The sequence below is a fragment of the Cheilinus undulatus genome, linkage group 11 (genome assembly GCF_018320785.1).
Source record: "Cheilinus undulatus linkage group 11, ASM1832078v1, whole genome shotgun sequence".
Taxonomy (NCBI): Eukaryota; Metazoa; Chordata; class Actinopteri; order Labriformes; family Labridae; genus Cheilinus; species Cheilinus undulatus.
In genome coordinates, this window is record NC_054875.1 from 4154867 (window position 1) to 4175790 (window position 20924).

General features: G+C 39.5%; 2 protein-coding genes across 7 annotated transcripts; both read right to left on the reverse strand.

Moving 5' to 3' along the window:
* Positions 1 to 1505: 1505 nt before the first annotated feature.
* si:dkey-16n15.6 (organic solute transporter subunit alpha) lies at positions 1506 to 6418 on the reverse strand. The gene is made up of 8 exons (XM_041800129.1): positions 6279 to 6418; positions 6092 to 6191; positions 5700 to 5851; positions 5531 to 5604; positions 5301 to 5456; positions 4994 to 5105; positions 2531 to 2783; positions 1506 to 2383 (listed from the first exon to the last, which is right to left on the reverse strand). Exons 2-8 carry the CDS (start codon positions 6156 to 6158, stop codon positions 1953 to 1955), a joined length of 1245 nt encoding a protein of 414 aa, XP_041656063.1. The 5' UTR covers positions 6159 to 6191; positions 6279 to 6418; the 3' UTR covers positions 1506 to 1952.
* Positions 6419 to 8354: 1936 nt separating this feature from the next.
* On the reverse strand, positions 8355 to 20431 carry LOC121516963 (protein-serine O-palmitoleoyltransferase porcupine-like). 6 transcript variants are annotated; one of them, XM_041798425.1, is made up of 14 exons: positions 19300 to 20428; positions 18844 to 18951; positions 15818 to 15960; positions 15448 to 15640; positions 14952 to 14995; positions 14321 to 14502; positions 14098 to 14228; positions 13856 to 13981; positions 13500 to 13600; positions 13018 to 13094; positions 11437 to 11500; positions 9588 to 9673; positions 9250 to 9360; positions 8355 to 9043 (listed from the first exon to the last, which is right to left on the reverse strand). In XM_041798425.1, exons 3-14 carry the CDS (start codon positions 15951 to 15953, stop codon positions 8942 to 8944), a joined length of 1353 nt encoding a protein of 450 aa, XP_041654359.1. In that variant the 5' UTR covers positions 15954 to 15960; positions 18844 to 18951; positions 19300 to 20428; the 3' UTR covers positions 8355 to 8941. The 6 variants fall into 6 exon arrangements, with proteins under 6 accessions (XP_041654359.1, XP_041654356.1, XP_041654355.1 ...); XM_041798422.1 differs by having other exon boundaries at positions 18818 to 18951; positions 20273 to 20427; XM_041798421.1 differs by having other exon boundaries at positions 18818 to 18951; positions 19300 to 20427.
* Between the last annotated feature and the right edge of the window lie 493 nt (positions 20432 to 20924).

Here is a 20924-nt window from a genome sequence, read left to right on the forward strand (position 1 = left end):
ACATCTGGGAAGTGAGGAGACCAGTTGGAGTTTTGAAAGAGGAATGTTGTCCCATTCTTATCTGATGTAGGATTCTAGCTGCTCCACAGTCCCGGGTCTTCCTTGTATAATTCTCCAAATGTATTCTGTTGGTGAAAGGTCTGGACTGCAGGCAGGCCAGTTTGGGACCTGGACTCTTCTTCTGTGAAGCCATGCTGTTGTGATGGACGTGGTATGTGGTTTAGCATTGTCTAGCTGGAATAGTCAAGGCCTTCCCTGACAGAGATGTATGGATGGGAGCATATGTTGCTCTGAAACCTCTATTTACTTTTTAGCATTAATAATTAATAATTAAAAGCATTTTTAATTTTTAGAAGCAGTTTTTGCAGATTGATGATCCTCTGCCAGTCTTTACTTCTGATAGCCTCTGTTCCTCTAAAATGCTCTTTTTATTTCCAGTCATGTTACTGACTTGTTACCAATTAATCCAAAATGTTCTGTCATTAGTTTTTCACTGGTGACACTTACTTTTCTAGCCTTTTGTTGCCCTGTCTCTGCTTTCTTCAGATGTGCTGCTGCCATCAAATCAATATTAGTTAATTACCTCCGCCAAGGAGGTTATGTGATCGGGTGGGTTTGTTCATTTGTTTGTTAGCAACACAACTCAAAAAGTCATGGACAGATTTTGATACAATTTTCAGGAAATGTCAGAAATGGCAAAAGGAAGAACTGATTAGATTTTAGGAGTGATCCAGATCACCGTCTGGATCCAGGAATTTTTTTAAGGATTCTGTGCTATTGGGAGATAGGGCTAATGGTGGAGGTCTGCGCTGTTACCACTTTACACCAGGAGATTGCGGACATGAGTAACTTATTCAAAGTTTTGGAGTTTATAGAGAGACGATTCGGAGCGTAACAGAGAGAAAGACAGCAAATTGTAGCGAGAATACTCACAATGCTGGGAGAAATAGAGGAATATTCACCCTCTGCCATGACTTCCACACATAGCAAAGCCAATGCTTTGCCTCACCATGTCTCCACCCCACCGGGGAGGGAGTAATCGGCGAATTAGATTTTCGGAGTCATCCGGATCACTGTCTGGATCCAGGAATGTTTTTAAAGGATTCTTCACTATTGGGAGATAGGGCTGATGGCAGAGGTCTGCGCTCTCTGAGTGCTTTTCTAGTATTTTTCATGAAATGGTAAAATGTCTCAGTTTCAACATCTGATGTGTTGTTTATGTTCTATTGTGAATAAAATTGCATCCTGTTTTTTTTTTTTTTAATTCTACACAGCGCCTCAACATTTTTGGAATTGGGATTGTGAATAAGAGCACCTTGTCTTCTGGTACCCTGTTGGTTGGTGTGGGATGGGTTGGGGTAGGGGGTTGATATTTAAATATTCAAAATTGTTAAAAATGTAAAATGGACAGGCTGATATATGTCTGTGCTGATTTCAACAATAAAATTGTCACAAAATAGGAATTCCTCAATTTCATGCATTTTCTCATAAGGTGCCATGGAAAATGTGATTAAAACTTCATATTTGTGTGCTTTGGCAAGTAAAAAAAGATGCTACTAACTTCAGACAACCTCTAAGTATGTAATGAGTGTGCAAGCTGTCAATGTTTGGGGGGTTAAATATTTTCCTTGATTTTCTTGCACAAAAAAAAATAACATTTCACAAATACAGTTCCAGGGCTCTTACACTGAAAAAGTTCATGTAGCAAAACTTTTCATTTTCAGCAGGTGCTTGGTGCAGTAATGAATAAGAAACTAAAAACATGAGGTGTAAACATTATTAAGTGACTTTGCATAATGGTGAGGATGAGTATTGAAACTTTGTCTAAGTTTTCTTGATAAATATGAGTTTTTTTTAGGGTTTTGAGATGGTGGGTCTTTGCCCTGACACATCCAAGCCAGTGGCAGAAACATTAGTTCATATTGGTCTTTTTTTATTTCTTCCATGGATGATCAAACCACAGTGACATCTTTAGATGCTTGATAATTAATGTCAGCTCTGACAGTGATGTGGGTCGCATCTTCACCAGGTTCATCTACAGATTTAAGCTCTACCACTTCTTTTCTGCGGGACGTCTGTGGTCTCACCCGAGGAAAGGGGAAACCGTCCAGAGGTGTGTGCTCTATCCTGCACAGACTATCCTCTATGTGACTGAAGCTCGGATTTGAGGTGCCAGCGAGGCAGCGACCGGGCCAAAGTTCCTCTGATGGTCGGCCCGGCTCTGGATGAGTCCTCTGAACATCGTCTGTTTGGACGGCCGTCTCCGTCGTACTGACCAGCCTCTCCACATCCTCTACGACGCTGGGTTCTACCTTACGGAAAGTGTGGCGGGCGTACAGGCCGATGCAGAACATCTCCACAATCACACAGTAGTGGTAGATCACTGAAATTCAACAAAGAACACAATAATACTCATGATTACTACACCTTTCTTGTCATAATCTTGTTTTGCATCATTGCACACCCTTATATATTTTGTCTTTGTGTCATAGTTATAAGTGCACTTGATTTGTGCCGTTTTTTGACTTACACTGTGACCTGGTCAGTACAGAGAAAGGCGGCATGCAGGGGATCACCTCCAAAGCTCCCATAGTCTCCAAGATGCCGCTCTGCAGGCCACACAGCACCAACACCACGATGATGCAGATGAACTTGGCTCTCAGTCCGTAGCCAGGCAAAGCGCTCTTAGTGGCTTTGTAGAAGAGAAGGTGGCCGTAAAAGGACACAAAGGTGGATACGCAAATGATGCCATTAACATAAAGGTTTGGGTCGACTGAATCCACCTGGAGAACAATAAGAAAGTGGTTCTGTTATTTTATCCTTTAATTTAGTCGGCTGAAATAATCCTTTCATATTTCTCTGAGTTTATAAAGGTTTGACAGGACAGCTGAAGTCATCTGCTTGCAGCTCTTTACACTCTGAGGGCTTCAGTTTGCTTTAAATCACCTTTGTTTAGTTTCATTTGTATCTCTGGTTCTGATTCATCTCATTTGCACGCATAAGTGTTTAAAACACAAGCTGTTATAGCAAAAACAGTTTACTATGAGTGTAATCTTCCAGGCTGCATCCTGCCGTCTTCTTGATCTCTCAGCATCTATGGATTTTGTTTTGTGACAAACTCATCAACATGAATATAACTCAGGCTTTCAGGGCATCATGCCACGTAAACATTCATATGTTTGCACTTGGCAAGTACTTCACTGGAAGCATACTGAGGCTTTTGGAGATGCTGCAGTTGCTTGTTCCCACGTAAACAGCTCCAAAGACTTCTTATCTATTCAAAAAGCATTAATAAGAACTTTTAAGTTTTATGAAGTTAAACTATAAATATAAGCAATAGAGATGCACCAGTTGTAAAAATCAGGGTAGATACTGATGTTTCAGACAACTATTTAACTGACTGCCACTTCCAGATCAGGTCAGGTATGTGAACATGTGCCGGTCTGGTATTTCACTGCATCAACTTTGATGGCCATTGTCCATGCCCCAGCTCTCCAGGTATCCTGGGGTCCAGCGTCTGGACTTGCCCACAGTGTCCTGGGCATCCAGTATGTGGTGAGCTGGATCAGGCCAGGGAAAGTGCGCCAGGTGCCCTTAAAAGCGCAGCTGCTGTTCCTGCATCAAGCAGCTGACCCTTCCCATCTTCGCTCTCCTGATAGATCAGCATTAGACTCAAGGCCATGCCAATGGTTAGTGTCGTAGTACTTGAGAATGGTTTTGGTCTTAAGACTAGTCTCAAGACCATATTTTTAATGGCTAGGTCTTGTCTTGGACTGAAGAGCATTTTTACTCGGTCTTGTCTCAGTCTGGGACTGGCCGGTTGAGACCAGCACTGATCTGCTATTCTTTGACTTCATTAATGTGATAATAAGGAGGAGCACTAGCTAAAACAACAAATAGCTACACCTGCAAAAACTCGGACATCAGTCCGTCTTATTTCTAGTCAGAAATCCCTCTGGCATTAGGCCTCATTCACGTGACAAATCTAGATAAACATCTAATTTCCAGTTAGCTAAAATAATTCCAAACTTGTCAGTGGCATTTAAATACATACAATGATTTATTTTTTACAAGAAGTTAGTTGAACAAATTTGTTAAGATTTGAGATTTTTGTATGTTGTGCTTGGAAAGAGTTGCAGACACCTTGTTTTATCTGTCAAATTTATTTTAAAGAAAACTAAAATGAAAGAAAGAAGGCTCTTCAACTGTTCAACCTTGTCATGATTTTTGAAATGATTTTTGTGGTCTTGGTCTTATCTCGGTCTTGACCCCTAAAAGTCTTGGTCTTTTCTTGGTCTTGGTGAACTCTGGTCTCAGGCAAGTCTTGGTCTCAGATAGTGTGGTCTTGACGACAACACTACCAATGATATCCAAAGATGTACCAAAGAGAAGATGCCAGTCTAGCTGGCGCCTCTGGCCATCAGTCAACGTCCAGGCTTCACAAGAGTATAGTAAGACCGGGAGGACTACGCACCAAGAGACTCTGACTTTCGTGCGCATGCTCAGAAATCGGGAACGCTACACTGTCTTCCTCAGTGAACCCATCGCCCCATGCATGAGTCCAATACCAGTGCTGATGCTTTTTTCAGTACTTCTCTTTAAATCTACCCCAATTCTAACATTTTCTCTCATGTTTGACCATGACAATAGATCAGAGTTTGTCCATAGACATCTGGATTGCAGAAGGCTGATGTCTGTCAAAAGGGCTGATTTTGACTAATAGTGATGTTAAACTGATGCATCTCTGCATCCTTAATAAATGATTTCAAACAAACATTTTCAGAGCAAGCATTTACTAAATGATATCTTCTGACTAATTTTTGAAAATACTGAAAAGAAAAGATAGTTTGGACTGTTTAAATATCTTAAAACATGTTGGCTAAACACCAGATGAGCCAAAGAATTTCCCTTCAACGAGATCTAACTGTGGAAAAGGAGCTTAGGGAACCAGCTTGGGAGAGTAAGCACATATTAAGGTAAATAAATGACTCACATCACCGTAGTCGTACTGTTCATCCGTCCACAGAACCAAAGTGACAAAGAACAAAATACTGCGGACCACAGAGAGCTGCAGCACGGCAGCCATCATCCAACCACGGCTGCTGCTGAACACAAGAACAAACAAAAACTGCATATAAGAAGTGGATGTAGCCACCAAGCATAACAACTGTTTGTGGACTTTGGATTTGAAGTAGGGCTGTCAAACAATTAAAGATTTCCGTCACAGCTAGTCTCAGTATTTCTGTAGTTAACTGTAATTAATCTTGTCTGTCTTAATCAGGCTAGTGTTTTGTCTCTACCTGTTGATGGACACCATTGGGAGGCAGCAGCAGCAGCAACAAGGGAACGGATCAGGAGAAACCTGCTGACCAGAGAGAGCCGAGAGCATACGTGCTTTCCCACCGAAGAAGTCTGTGATCAGCCCCATGAATTTCAGTAGAGTGATGGAGTGATACCTGCACAGATGTACAACATCAGACAACAGCAGCAGTAACAAAAGTGATTATTAAAGAAAGACTTGTTAACTCACAGTGAGGCGATGAAGTTACACAGAGAGGAGGAGCGAGGAATGTACAGCGCTATGAGGGAGGTGGTGACAAACACCTGAGGATGATAAAAACATCATGAGGACTCTTTCTGGATTTGTTATTTGAATGTATTTTCTCAGAGTAGGAGCTGAATGAAGGTGCTGTTGTTACCGGGTACATCCCTAGTATCCACAGGTAGAGCTGTTTCCGTCTGGATGAGCGGATGTGACGCAGGAAGAAGCCCACCTCCTCCAGAAACACCCCCAGGATGATGACAGCCAGGCCGGCCGGAATGAGGAAGAGCCACAGCTCATCTTTGATGACTGACAGAAGACACAGACAGACAGAAGAAATTCACACTACGCATCTTTAGCAGTCCAGCACAGCTGTGGAGCTCCTCAATACACTTATTTAAGTTCCTTGTTAGTGGGAGTGATTCTGTATATTAGCTTTCTACAGCTAGTTTTCTTTTCTGAACAAAAACATGCAGACCTACTTGTCTATAAATCTGATTCAGATCAAAAGTTTTACCTCTAATCTAACACTGATAAAAAGTCTCTTACCATTAAAAAACTGTGACGACAGCGGGATCTCAGGTCCAATCCAGCTGCAGTTTGTTGTTCTTCCCATCCTATCTGTAATGTGAATTCACGCTTTGTCCACCTGTCGCTCAGCAAACACAGAAAATGGAGATTAATCACTGTCTGATACAAAAACAGATGTTGGAATGGCCAGAGGTGCCACACTAACCTGGATTCTCCTGGGTCCGAGAGGATTTAGAGCCATTTTCTTCTGCCAGGTCGTCTCTGCGTTGATCTGAACACTTCCTGTCTGACTGGAACATTAATGATCAACTAGAGACAGGTAACAGGACAGGGGGGAGGTCCAAGTCCATCCTGAGCATGGCTTTAAGTTCACCTGAGGAGATATTCTTTTGAAAACACACCTTTCCAGGTTAAATAAAGCCTTAGTCACTTATCTAAGTGGAAATTGGTCCCAGATGTTTACTCAATCCCCCGAAATTCTTGAGAGGATATTTGTTTTTAAAAGCTTTTTCAGGTCTTAAGAAGAGTCTGATGTTCACCAAAGATGGAAGGATAAAATATTAATGTGCTAGATTAAGAATAGCACAATAACATTGAATATTTTTATCCTATTTAGCAACATTTCTATCAATTTAACACTTTTACTTAATCAAATATGTGAAAATACATGACTTAAATACAGTCAAGTAGTAATTTTACCATGTAGTGTTTGATCTTAGCACATGTAGGTTCATCGCAACAAAGTAAGTGTTACGTGTTAGGTTTTAGAATAAAAAAATATAACTGAATCTTCCATTTTGGAGCAGTTGGGACTACTTCAGAACTTACTTTCAAAAAATGTCAAAGTATTGTGATTGCTTTTATAATTTACTTTAATTAGGACGTTACTGATATCTTGCTTCTTCCGCTCTTACTTCTGTGTTTGCACACTGCCCTGCACTCTCATGCCCTTACATGGGCATAAACGAGGCATTTCTCTATTCTTAGTGGGAGAAATTTGCACATTTGTCCAGTTTGTAAACTCCTGGCATTCATCAACTAAAGAACACATGGGAGAACAGTTTTGCCGTTGAAGAACAACATATGAAAAACCTTGGGAAGATTATGGTGAATGAGGCATATTAAATCTAACAACAACAAGCAGGTAGCTGATAAAGGAGCTGGTCTACTGCAAAATTTAGAATGAGCTGAAGTAAGTGGCTTTTAAAGCAAACAAGTCAATAACTTTCGTGTTTTGCCTCCAAGTCCGAGGCCATCGTTCTCGGCTGTGAAACGGTGGATTGCTCTCTTTGGGCGTTGGGGTTTAGTGATAGAATAGCTTATGTATAAAGATGGCAGAGATAGATCAGCCAGACATCCCTACAGCTTTCTCTGGTATCATAAAGGCAAAGGAAATGAGTTAAGGAGGAACAATCTCTGCTGAAATATTTGGAAGTCGCATATTATGCAAAATACACTTTTTCAGACTTTTAACAAAAATATGTTCCCCTGGCCTGTCCACAATCCCCAGAAAAACCAATTTCCTTCCCCCTCTCTTTCTCCACCTTTTGGAAAATGTGTGCTGAAACAAGCTGTTCTCAGATTATCCCCTCATGATGTCATGTGGGGAGTTAGCTCCACCCCCAGGTCCAGTTGGCCCTCCCTGCTTGGAAGAAAGTTCCACCCTCCTCTCCTGATCTTCCTCCCTGCTGCCAGCTGAGAAGAGGATCAGGAGAACAACATCCATTGAGCCACATCCATTTCCTGAGAGGGGCCAAGTCAGACAGCTCATTATCATTTACAGCAACAGACACAGAAACAGCTCATTCTTAGCAGGGCTGAAACAGAGGGGTTTTTAGATATGCAAAAATCCAATACTGGAATGATTTCCAGCAACAGACTTCACAGGCATGCTTTGGGGACCTCTGAGACCAATATAAACTTGTCTTTAAAGGGGTAACATTTGTGACCTTTAACTGGATCCCCTGTCGTATCCATTGGACCTTTTGGCTGAAAATGCGTTGATATGAAGACTTGATCCATGGGTTGTTATTAAATGCATTCATGCAATGTTTCTCAGTAAACTTAAAGATTTTGAAGGGCTATTTCAGACTATATTAACAATATCTCCCCTCCAAAATAAAATAAGGCAAATTAACAAGGAGTTTGTGTGAAATTGATGTGTAAGTGTTTAAGTGCATTGCAGGATTAAATAAATAATCACATTAATGAATAAATTGTATATGTTGGTGTGTTTACATACTGCCAAGAAAGAAAGAACAATGATCAGACTCAGGCTGAGTCAGGCTCTATCTCAGCTGTTTTTAATAGAAAACAATAGAAAAACAAAATAGCAGCAGTAGAAAAATACACAGTTGTAACAAAAGGACATATATACTTACAGAAATGTACCTTTTAAAACCCTATAATAATAATGTACCTAGATATTATATTTCAAACTGAAATGTGTTGGACGTGTACAACATTGCAGCTTCATTGTGGAGAAATACAGGTAACCTCTTCTCTCTCCAATATACTGCATACAGGTAAAATAAAACATTTTATTGCCTTTGTGGGTCCATCACTAACTCTTACATGCAGGATTTTCAGTTCAGTCAAATCAGTGGAGTGATCGCTTGCAGAAGCTTACTTAAAATGTCCTGAAATGGTCCCAAAATAACCAGGGTTCGTACAGGAAACCACAGGTGAGGTGCCACTATGTGTCCCATCCAAACAGTGAGAGAAGGAGTGTTTTTACCTCCACGTTCACCTGCAAAGAAGCAGGCTCAGTCCTCCATCTTTCCAGCAGCTTCTTCTTTACCATCAGTTAAAAAGATCCTGATATTTATTGGCACAAACCCTCTTCTTTAGTAAACTTCTCTAATACTCTCACTGGATTAGTCTGTAGAAAACCCAGCAGGCGAACACGACCCAGTGGCTCGCCCAGTTCAGTTCAGACCACCTCTGGATGGTGTGGATCGCTGCGTACCCCTGCAAACGTGAGACACATGTAAGCAAACATAAGAGTTTTCAAGTGCCATCTATGGAGAATCCAACAATACTAGAGTCGTGTAAAATGTATTTCCTAAATTTTATGATAGTTCTTTCCAAGAACTGTTAGTTCACGATTTAACAAGGGAGGAGGCAATTAGGTGAGGTGTATTATAAATAAAAAAGCAGTGTCATTGTGCTCCTACCTCTTCTACTTCTTGCTCATCAACTCCAGGATCAAACATGGAGCCCAGGTAGGTCAGGTGGAAGATGGCCAAGAGGCTAAAGACCAGGTTCAGCAGCATCACCCAGTAATCCTGCGCACAAGGAAAACGAAACACTTTAAACAGCAACACAACATACAAGATTAAAACATGGTAAATGTGCTTTTAGTTTATTATCCTGTCAGTTTTGTTTGATAATGTCTGTTTAGTCCAGGTAGACTGCAGGGTTAAATCAAGTTCTGAAGAATCTGAATGTCTTTAGTTGTGATTTCCGAGCTTTGCTCTTTGAATCAAACAGGTTTATAGAGCAGCAGTTGTACCTTCTTGTGCTGATGGCTGCAGTCAGCAGCGCAGGGCCGGGAGAGGACACAGGCGCTGAAGATGGATGCAAGTTTTTGTCTCAGAACTGAGGATGAAGGAAGATAAAACACCAGTACAGCATAAGAGACAGAGTGGAGAACAATTACAAACTCAAGAAATACAATCTGGTGTTTTTTTGCACAGCTGAAATAGAAAGTTTATTTCAATTCAGTGCTTTAATTCAGGGTTCCCAACCTGTTTTCCTTAGGGCCGCCCCTACTTGAAAAGCAAAGCCCCTCAGGACCCCCTCGGAAAAATTCAAATCAATTTTAATTGTTTTTATTGACAAAATCTGAACATAATAGGCCCACATACTCCTGTTCTTGACAAAAATCAATGTTTAAACTTTCCATTATTACTACAGGGCAACTCTTGAAAAAACAATAAAGAGGACTTAGTCATTTTTCAATAAAACCTCTAAATTCTCAAGGTAAAAAAGTTGTTAATTTACAGGAAAAAAGTAGACATTTTGTCACTTTGAAAGTTGTAATGTAAGTGAACCAAAATTTAGTGTTTTTGAGATTATAGAGTCAAAAATCCAACCAATATTTTCAGTTTGGTTTCTTATAGATTTTTGGTAAAACACTATTTTACATTGCATTGAAGGATTTTAAAATTTGACATTTTTTTAGTTTCTATTGTCAAAATTAAAGACTTCCTTAGCTCAGAAACTGCAATATTGTCTTGTAAATTTCTTACTTTTTAAACTTTGAAACCCAGAGTTTTTTCTGGAAAATAAACAACTTTAAAATCTTATTTTCCCCCTGAAAAACATTTTTGCCTAAAAAATTACAGATTCTCTCCATTTTTAAAAATCTTTTACATTGGCCTTAAATCATCATGTTTCTAATCATGATTCTTACTAAATATATTTGTACATCTAATTTTGACAGCCTCAGAGTAGACAGGGTCCTGCACCCCCCTGAAATCTCTGGCGCCCCCCCCCCCCCCCCAGGGGTGCCTGGACCCCAGGTTGGGAACCAATGCCTTAATTAGTATTTTTAGAGCATTTTCATACTAGACAATCTGTCACATACCCAAGCATGCTTGTCCCCAAAATCAAGTTTGTTTGACAGCTGTGAGCGCTCTAGTATGGTTCCTTAGCGCTGGTCCAGATGGAGGAGGGCCTCAGCATGGTATGGTAATTATTTTTATGTCTATAAATCTTCTTGGGTGTTCATCATCTTGTATAACGTCTATGTTGAGCTGGTCCACTGGACCTTACAGAACACTTACTGACTGTTTTATGTCTGATGCCCCACAGACTTACTCTGAATTAGGAAAATCTGCAAGGAGCTTTCATGCTTCAAATATGTAGAATCACACTGTTAAGATCAAAACTCTCATTTCTCAGAGGCAGTGATTTATAAATCTTGAATCATTTAATCTCTGTGTTTTCTTCTTGTATTTTTCTATTTGGTTTAAATGTGAATTGTTTGTGTATCAACATCACTGGAAGTGAGGGAAACCCTGCTGGTTTTCAAGGCTTGAATTAAGGTTGATGATGTTTGCTCATGCATGCTAATGTGCCTATCACAGATGTTACGTCTAATCCGTTTAGCTGTTCCTTCAGCAGTTCTTTAAAACAATGGAGAGTATCAAAGAGTGACAACAAGTGAGTAAAGTTACTGTCATGTTGTCTGTGAATTTCTATATTGTGCTGACTGTCAGACAGCGTGTCTTATAAACTGTGAATGCCATGTTATAGCATGATGATATATCCGTGTGCACAGACTGGTGGGGTACTGAGGAGGGGGACAGATTTAAGTGTGAGCGTGCCTCCATACCAAGCAGAATAATAACTCTTACCATGTTCTACATATGTGATGAATCCCAAAGACAGCAAAACTGCTCCAAGGTGGAAACTCAGACCCTGAAGAAAGTCCAGATAATATCTGTTATTTAAAAGCAATTGTTAAAGCGGAAGGACTTCCAAAAAACTAAACGTTAATAATTCAGTTACTGTCCAGGTTATTTGCAAACAACGTCCCTGGAAAAAAGAACTGCAGTCAAAATTCAAAATCTAAGCTAGTCTGACATAATATAAATCCCTTAAAGGGGACATATTTTACCCTTGTAAGACAAGTTTATATCCATCTCAGAGGTCCCCAAAACATGCCTGTGAAGTCTGTTACTGAAAAAACACTCTAGTATTGGATTTTTGCATGTCTAAAAACCCCTCTGTTTCAGCCCTGCTCAGAACAAGCTGTTTTTGTGTCTGTGGCTTTAAATGCTGTCTGACTCCTACTCTCAGATCAGAGTCAACAGCTATCCAGCATCTCAGCTGGCAGCTGAGATGAAGATCAGGAGAAGAGGGCGGAACTTCTTCTCAAGCAGGGAGGGCCAACCAAACCTGGGGGCGGGGCTAACTCCCCACATGAGGTCATGAGGGTATAATCTGAGAACAGCTTGTTCCAGCAGACATTTTCTGAAAGGCGGAGAAAAGAGGGTGGAAGGAAATTGGTTTTTCTGGTACTTGAGGGGATTGTGGACAGGCCAGGGGCACATATTTATGTTAGAAAAGCCTAAAAAAGTGATTTTTGCATAATATGTCCCCTTAAATAACATGAGAGTGCCTTAAATTTAGACATTTTTTTAAGAGGCGTTGTTTGCAAGTAACTTGGATAGTCATTGTTTTGCTATTTTGACCTCCGTCCCCTTATCCTTTAAAGCACTTGATCCTTGTCGCACTTTTTAATACATTTTTGGCCCTGTGCAGAACTTGCATTATTCTATCTAAAACTCAAAATCTGTCTTTGAAACAGTTATTGTTTAGAGCAGTGTTAATTTTGTCGACTAAAACTATGACGTTATGACAGACTTTTTTCCATGACAAAAACTAGATAAAGACTTACCAACAATAGATCTATGATGACTAAAACTGACAAAAACTAAGTTAAGTTTTCGTCAAGATGACTAAAACTAGACTAAAATGTTATGTAGTTTCCGTCGGACATTCGAAATCTGTGATATTTGTCCACTGTGGGTAAATCTGTCAAAAAAACAACGCGTCTGTATCTATTCTGCCTCTCAGCTGTAGAAAGCAGGGACCCCATATTTAGCAGAGTGCATAGAACACGCTACCATGATTTGGTACCAGATTTAAGCAAGAGATTAAATGCTTGGACTAAAAGTAAAGACTAAAATGTGAGGACTTTTTATGGACTAAAACTAGACTAAAATGTTTTGAGTTTTCATCGACTAAAACTAGACTAAAACTAAAAAGGAAAGAAATAACTAAAATGTGACTAGAACTAAAATGCATTTCATCTAAAGACTAAAACTAAAATTAAAAATAGCTGCCAAAATTAACACTGGTTTAGAGTATATTAAAATGCCGTTCATTACTGTCAAAGGCTGGTAAAAGGAAGTATGCATGGTGTTACTAACATGCAGTAAGGCGCTGGCTGTGTACGTCACCAGGATGGCTGGAAAAGTCCCCAGTTTCATCGCATTTTTGAAAACGTCTGAAGAAATAAAAGGACAACACAATGTTAGATCTCAGCATACTTGTTCATACAAATGCTGTTTTTGATGCAACATTCATGGATAAGACATATGAGACAGACTGAATATACTGTACATAGATAGCTATAGTCATACTCCAAGCAGACAAAGAATAAAGGGAATCAGATCTAACAGGCTGATAGCAACAGTGATCTTCTTTTCTGTAGCTTTTTATAGTTGGTTAATATTTGCCAACTTTACAGCCTTCAAATTACCTGCTGATTAAATTTGTTATAAATAACTGTGACCAAAAGATGAAGTAAAAAATGGCTTCTTGAAAGCTATGTGCTGAGATATGCTTGTTTCTTAAGCCATATTTAGTGATACTGGAGTTTTGTGTGGATACACATGAGGTTTGCACTTACAAGTTTTCAGCCAGCGGGACATGGGGATGTTCCAGGACGTCACCACCAACACCATGGAGCGAGGCATTTCAACACTGAGAGGCTTTACAACGCTCATATCCCTAAACATTAAAAACATGGAGAAACTGTATGAAGAAAACAAGTTTAAAGGCATTTATTCTTTAATCTAGTCTTTGGTTTTTGGAGATTTGATGACTATTCCCGAGCTTTGATTGTGGTAAAAAACATTTAAAAAAATATGAGAATAGTTTTCTGTAAAAATAAGATCATTGCTAAAGCTTTTGCCACCTTTACAGATGCATTACAAACATGACATCTCTCTCTAATCAGAGGAGCTAAGCCTTGATAAAACTCACCAATTGATGTTGTCTTTGTCCTCAGTGAAACCGGCTCCAGCCAGCATGCTGGTGCCTTCACTCAGGTGACCCACGAAGTAGTTACTGAAGTGGAAGGACACGGCGTTTTCATAAGCATGCATCCACCTGACAGACACAGAAAACACACATCAGACACACACATGGGTAACCCTTTAAAATCTTCTGTGTACATGTCCTCTCTGATGCAGGAGGTCTGTGATCTGAATGATAATGTGGCTTACTTCTGTGTGAACGGGCTTCCCTCGATGGGGATGAACAGCGTGAAGAGGTAGGGGGCGATGCAGGTGGAGACCAGCAGACAGATCTGACTCTTCAGAAGGCTAAAAGAGCAGCTCTGCAGCCACGCCCAGCTCTAAAGGAGCAAATAACGTGACATCCAACACTACGATAAGGACATAAACAAGAAGATGTAAGCAGAGGAAGCAGGAAGCATGAACTCCTCACCAGTTTTCTGCCCTCTGCTGCGTTCTTATAACTGGTAAAGCTGATCCAAGGGCCGAACGCGACAGAACCCACGAAGAGGATGTAACCGAGGAACTCAGCAGGGGAGGGCAGAGCGGCCACCACCCCTCTGTCCAGGTCAAAGGCCAGAGAGATGGCCTTCATCGCAACCACCATCTGAGAGCCTGACACACATCAACACATCTACAACATCAATGTCTTAACAGAAAAAAAAAAACAGATATAGACCCAGATCACTATTGTGAAAATTAAACAGGCTGATTTTCTTGGTTTCTAAAAAGTGAAGGCAGGATTCTTGTCACTTAGACTTAAAAAAAAAAAAAAAAAAAGTGGATACTTTAATTTCTTTCAGAACAGAAAATTCAAATAACATGAAAGCATTAAGAAGCTGTTGTTGCTATAACTTTTGATTTGAACTGACCTTTATTTTAAAAATGTCTTTTCAGATACAGTATCCCCTGGTACCTCAAAGGCCTTAAAATTTTTATTACACTATGCAGAATTCTTCTAAGACACCAGGAAAATCTCTGACAACCAACAGAATTCCCATCAGGCTCTTAAAGGTTAAAGTCAGATATAAAGAACAAGGAAATAAGAAAAATGTAAATCTGACCTCTTATTTTATGCCAGGTCACCGCATCGATTAAATGCAACTCTCTGAAATTATGAAAAAGAACAAAAAAAAAAAAGATTTTATCCCAAGAATCAAATATGAAATTTATGATGGGTAAGTTGAATAAAAACTCCACTCTGAATGTTAGGTCCTCTAATAATAAAGGCAAAGAATTATTTCCAGGTAAAGCACATCAACTTTTCTGTAATCAGCCACACAAAAATACAGCATAAACACTTATTGCTCATGAGTGTTTCATTCTGCTATACTGAGCCTTTATATGTTATATTCTGATACCAATAGACAAAGATTAAAAATAAAATTTAGATTTAATAAATGGTCCAAACTCCTCTCTAGAGATTTGTTTCATTACAACCAAAAGTCTATAAAGATTAAACAATAACAATACTTTAAATTCAAGGCATGCACAAGTTTACAGTAATGATGTTGTCTGTGTCCATATAAAGCTTGACATTATTTTACCATGTTTGCTCACCCGATAAGGAGGAAGACGAGGATGACAACAGAGAGGAAGATTCCTCTGCCGCTGGAGTCTCGGCTGAGGAGCAGAATGAGGTAACAGAGAGCGCTGAGCAGCAGCACCCACAGCATGTGCATCTCAAAGAAGAGGAAGAGGGCGCACATCCCAAACAGCGCCGACGTCAAGTGCTTCACCGTGGACGCACTGCCTGAGGAACACAAACAGGACAACACTCTGAATCACAGTTACGAATAGTTCATATTCTATAAAGACACATGAAACTGACAGAAAGGCCACATGACACTGGAGCAGTGTGAAGTGTGTATAGTAAAGATAAACCAAACAATAGCATCAGAATTGTCTTCATGCATTCTGTGCGTCTTACCCAGTCTGAAGCAGATCCTGCAGACGAGGCAGAGCAGCAGCAGATTCCAGACCTGCTGCACACCCTGCTGGAGCGTGCTGAGCCCACAGCTCTCTGCCAGCTGCAGCCACAGAGCCAGCCTGATGGACATGTCCATCCTGCAGCTACACAAACACATCAAAAACATACAATCATGAATAAAGCACTGATACATCAGTTCACTGGTGGACTCAGAGGGGCAAATAATCTAACTGCAGGGCTTTTTTTCTGCTATTGCAATTGTGATTTGATATGCATCTACTTTTAAACTTCCTCATTGTGTGTATTTTTCAACAAAGACAAGCCAGAGCTCATTCTATATAATATCCAAGATGTTATTTGATAGGTTAAACAAGGGCTGCACAATTTTGAAAACTACTTAATTGCGCTGTTGACCCATATTGTGAATTCAATATGAATTGCTGTATTTTGATGAAAGGGATTTTCATGTCATTCTCATTTTGATCAAGAAAAACATACACAAAAAATAAGGAAGGTGGGATTTTTTTAAACTATTCTGAACATGGCACTTGAGTGTTTGCAAGATGTAGAGAGAAGCATCCCTGCTGCAGAAAAAAATAGCATTAAACTGGTACTTTTGGGCGCTAGTGTTGCTCAGTGGGTAGAGCAGGCGCACGTAAGCAGAGGCTATAATTCACACTGCACTGACTCCCGGTCTCAGTGCATGTTTGGTGTATGTCTTCCCCACTTTCCTCATCCATATTTTGTGTCCCTCTTCAGCTATCCTGTCAAATGGTGGCAAAATGCCCAAAAAATCAACCTTCAAAAGAAAATGGTACTTTGACACATATTTCAGGTTAAAAAAACATAAGAATCTGCAAAAGTGCCCTTTTCGGATGCCTGTATGATACATAAACCATGATAAAGTGCCTTCTAAGCACCCTCCTATAGGGAAAAAACACAGACAAGTGCCCTCTCTGGTGCCCTTCCAGTGGGCAAATGGTCACAAAGTGCTCCCTAGGGGGTCCTTCAAGTGGGCAAAGCAAGATAAAGTGCTTTATATGGTGCCTTTTGATTGGCTAAAATTTAGTCAAGTGCCTTCAGGGAGCCCTCTCATTGGATGTTAAATGAAAAAGGGATCTTTGCTACTGTGACCAAGCTCAACACAACACTACAAATGCCACACAGCCAGTGACAACTGTGCATGCAGAGGCAGCCATTTTCCTAAATGAAGATGACCAAGACCTTGCTCAGGAACAGATGTGGTAAACGACTAAACAATTCAGAATTCCTTGTCTAAGTACAGAGGTGTAATAGGTACAATCACATAATATAAATATTTAATCTCAACAGGGTTTCTGACTGTTTCACCTTAAATATATCCTCCCGAGACCCAAGCTTTTGCTTGCAATTCGTTTTTAGTTTCCCCAACTTACTTAGAATCAGTAGAACCTGATAAGTATAAAACCTACAGTAAGCCTCATCTTGGTACAGTAAGTAATTTCCAACCAAAATGATTTCTGCATGGTATATGAGAACAGGCTAATCTTAGTGTACAACACACAAAAAAAAATGATAATGATTTTCATACATTTCAAGTGTGTTTCAAAGACACAGTCTATAAGAAATAGTGTCAGTCATTCAAAGATGTGCGACGTTGTCCTTTTCCGATGATAGACCTACAGAACTTGTTAAGGCCATGTAGGAGCTAAATTTCCACTGAAAATTTCCTTTTAAATACAGAGATTCCCAAAACATAACAATTTCAAAGGCCAGTATGTCCTTAATATCCCCCATATATTTCAGTAAGCTTTTTTTTAAAAGAGCCAAAAGATTAACAAGCAAGCAAATAAGCAAATTCCCTAAAAGAATTCTGCAAAAAAATCAAATGATTTCCTCCAAAATTCCATGAAAATATGGAAAACAAATTCCAAAAAATGCATGAATAAATTCCTCAAATTGCCATAAAATTTAAGAAAATCAAAGCATACTAACCCCACGCCAAAATATATATATATCTGCAAAACACACAGGCAAATTCCCAAAATCTTATGGAAATTCTGGACAATTATCTCTAAAATTCTAGTAGCAGAATTCACTGCTATGTTGAAGGAAAGACCAAATGTAACAATGTCCTCATGTGTGCACGCAGGGTTTCAGGAGGATATGACAACCTTTCTGAGCACCGGTGCTCCTCTGCATACAGCTGATGCCCTACTAGTAATTTCTCAAACATCATGAGTCCGCCAGTGCATCGGTCTAATATCAGTATCAGCAGATATCAGCCTCTCCCAGACATCGGCCCATTGAAAGATGATGATTCATAAATGTGTACCAAAGTAATGCTGACAGCAAGAAACAAAGAATTAATAAATATTGGGTACATAAGATTTATATTTGTGTTACCATAGTTTTGAAACAGGTATTGATCTAGTTTGATTCATACTATAATTAAATAAACGTTACAGGACAACCCTGGCGTCCATTTAGTTGATTTATTTTTCTATTTTTCTTTGTCTCAAAAATGAATCACAGTGCGGACTGTTGTATGTAAATGACAGTCATAGTTTAAGCTAGCTGTAAAAATCAACTGATAGAAAACTGTCATCAAAAATGCTGTTTTTAACCGTGACTGTGTTCTGTGTCCAACAATAAATAACGCCATGTTAGCTTAATGTAAGACACTCTGATTTAACTTAGTAAAACTTTTTAAAGTTTGAAAACACCGATAAATAAGTAGCATTACGTTAACTATCCAATCTTAAACGCTTTAATAAAATGTAGCTGACATAGCCACAGCTATCGTTATCGATTATTGGCTGTTTGGAGTTTTAAATCACTCAATTTCAGCACAATAAATCCCAGCAGTCCACTGAATAGCATCAGAATGCGTCGATTATGCTCGTTTCTGACGTTGTCAACAACGTGCAGTGCACCGAGTCACAACTCGTTTGTGTTTTTAAATCGCTAAGAAGCCGACCTGAAGAGTGGAGGAGTTAAAAAATACCAAATCTTTGATACCTGAGATGATAAAAGTTAGGTTACACCTTTGGTTTGTCCGCTCCTGCTCTTCTTCTTCTACGTTCCTCGTCGCGCTCTTCTTCTTCCCTCACGCTGAACTTCAGGGATTGGAAACTACTGAACACACGCGCCACCTGCTGGCCGAAGGAGAGACAACACGGGGAGCTAGCTTACTGACATTACTTTGTAGAAATCTGTTTTCACTTTGACATTAAAGATGTTTTTTATATATACATTTATTTTATCAAAAAAGCCAAAACGTATAGCCCATGATTAATTTATAAAATCAATAAAAGGGTAAAACATCCAAGTGTGCAAATAGTATTTTTAAGTGGGAAGTGTATATGTGGACGTTTCTGCATCTGTATATATGTATCTATATACTCCTATTTGGGATTATTTCAGTTTTCATCAATTTTGGTATCACTCAGGTCACATACATTAAGTAATAAAACACAAACAAAGAACAGACAGTCACTTACCCAACACAGTTCACCAATGCACCTGTATATATTGAAGGTTCTGAGCCCTTGATGGAAACTTTATCAAACTTCCTCTTTTTGCTATTTATTTGAGCTAATAGATTGTCAGAGTTTCTGTCATCATTAATCCATTCACCGGGTACTGGGGTTTTTGCATTTCTCAAGTTTTCAACAATGTTTTGTTGCAATAAAAAAAAAGCAGTGCTTTTGTGACACCTAGTGGTAAAATGATTTATCTCCTAGAAGACACACCTGAGGGGTTACTGAGAGGGGCTTTTCTAACATTTATCCAAGTTTTCCAGCACCTCTTTCCAAAAGGTAAGAACTACAGGTTAATCCTATACAGTCTGCCAATTTCCACTTTATATTTCTAACATTTTCTCTCTTGTGCCAGACCCATCCTAAACAACAGTACACACATATCATTTTGTAACGACAAGATTCACTCCCTATATCTCTGAAAGCCCAACCTGTGCTGGATATTATGCATCCTCTCCAATTGCATTTTCTAAATCTTTTTTCCAAATTAATCTCAAGTTCTCCCACTTTTCACCCTTCATATTTATGATAGTTTTATGTATAGTGAGGCCCTGTGTTTTTTCTCTGGCATCTCAAAAACCTTCTGCATCGAACTGGACTCCTCTAAACATTTATTTTCAAGAACACTCCTTATGTATTGCTCTGCAGTTGGAGGTATTTCCAAAATTCTCCTTTCCCACTCAATTTTAAGTGGTCCAGTAGCTCCTGGTATGTCCTAACATTTCAATCTCCACATAAAACTTTAATCACACGTACAATGCTCTTTTGACTATCCCAGTTAAGCATACGTTTCCAAACCAGGACTTAAGGATTGTCCCATTAAGAAGGATAAACCTGTTTATACTGAGATTTTTCCAGTCATTTTATGGACCTCAGGCCATACCCACTTTGAGTGCTTGAATATGAGGTTATCATCCCTCTCTTTTAGTTTTACCTGTGAAAGTGTCACGGATTACGGGGAAAAACTCAAAACCGAGGACCCAAATGCAGATTAAACAAAACTGATTTAATAAGCAAACAAAAGAACTACTTACAACTAAACCCTAGGAATCAAAACTCAAAAGTGCATAAAACAAAGCAAATCCAAAAGAGGCACGAGGGAAGCACGAGGAGCAACTGACACGAGGAAGACATCTACAATGAACCGACACAGACACAGAGACACAGAGCTTATATACACAGGGAGTGATTAACAATGGCGGACAGGTGTGGACAATCAGACACAGGTGAAACTGGTGAAGGATAATCAAAGTGGAGGAAAACTCAGGCAGGAAGCAAAACTGGAATCACACACAAGGGAAGGCAACTAGAAAATAAAACAGGAAACATGGAACCTAACACAAGAAGCACATGAGGACTGAAAACTGGACACAAGAAGCTAAACTATAGAAACACTGAAAACACAGGAGGATACAAAGAACCAAGGAGGGAAACTCAAACACAGGGAAAAAAACTAAAACATGAAACAACAAAACAAGAAGCGCAGGGAAACTTAACATGAAACAGGGAATTAACTAAACATAAAACACAAGGAGCAAAAACTGAACATGAAACAGGGAAATAAACTAGACATGAAATACATGGAG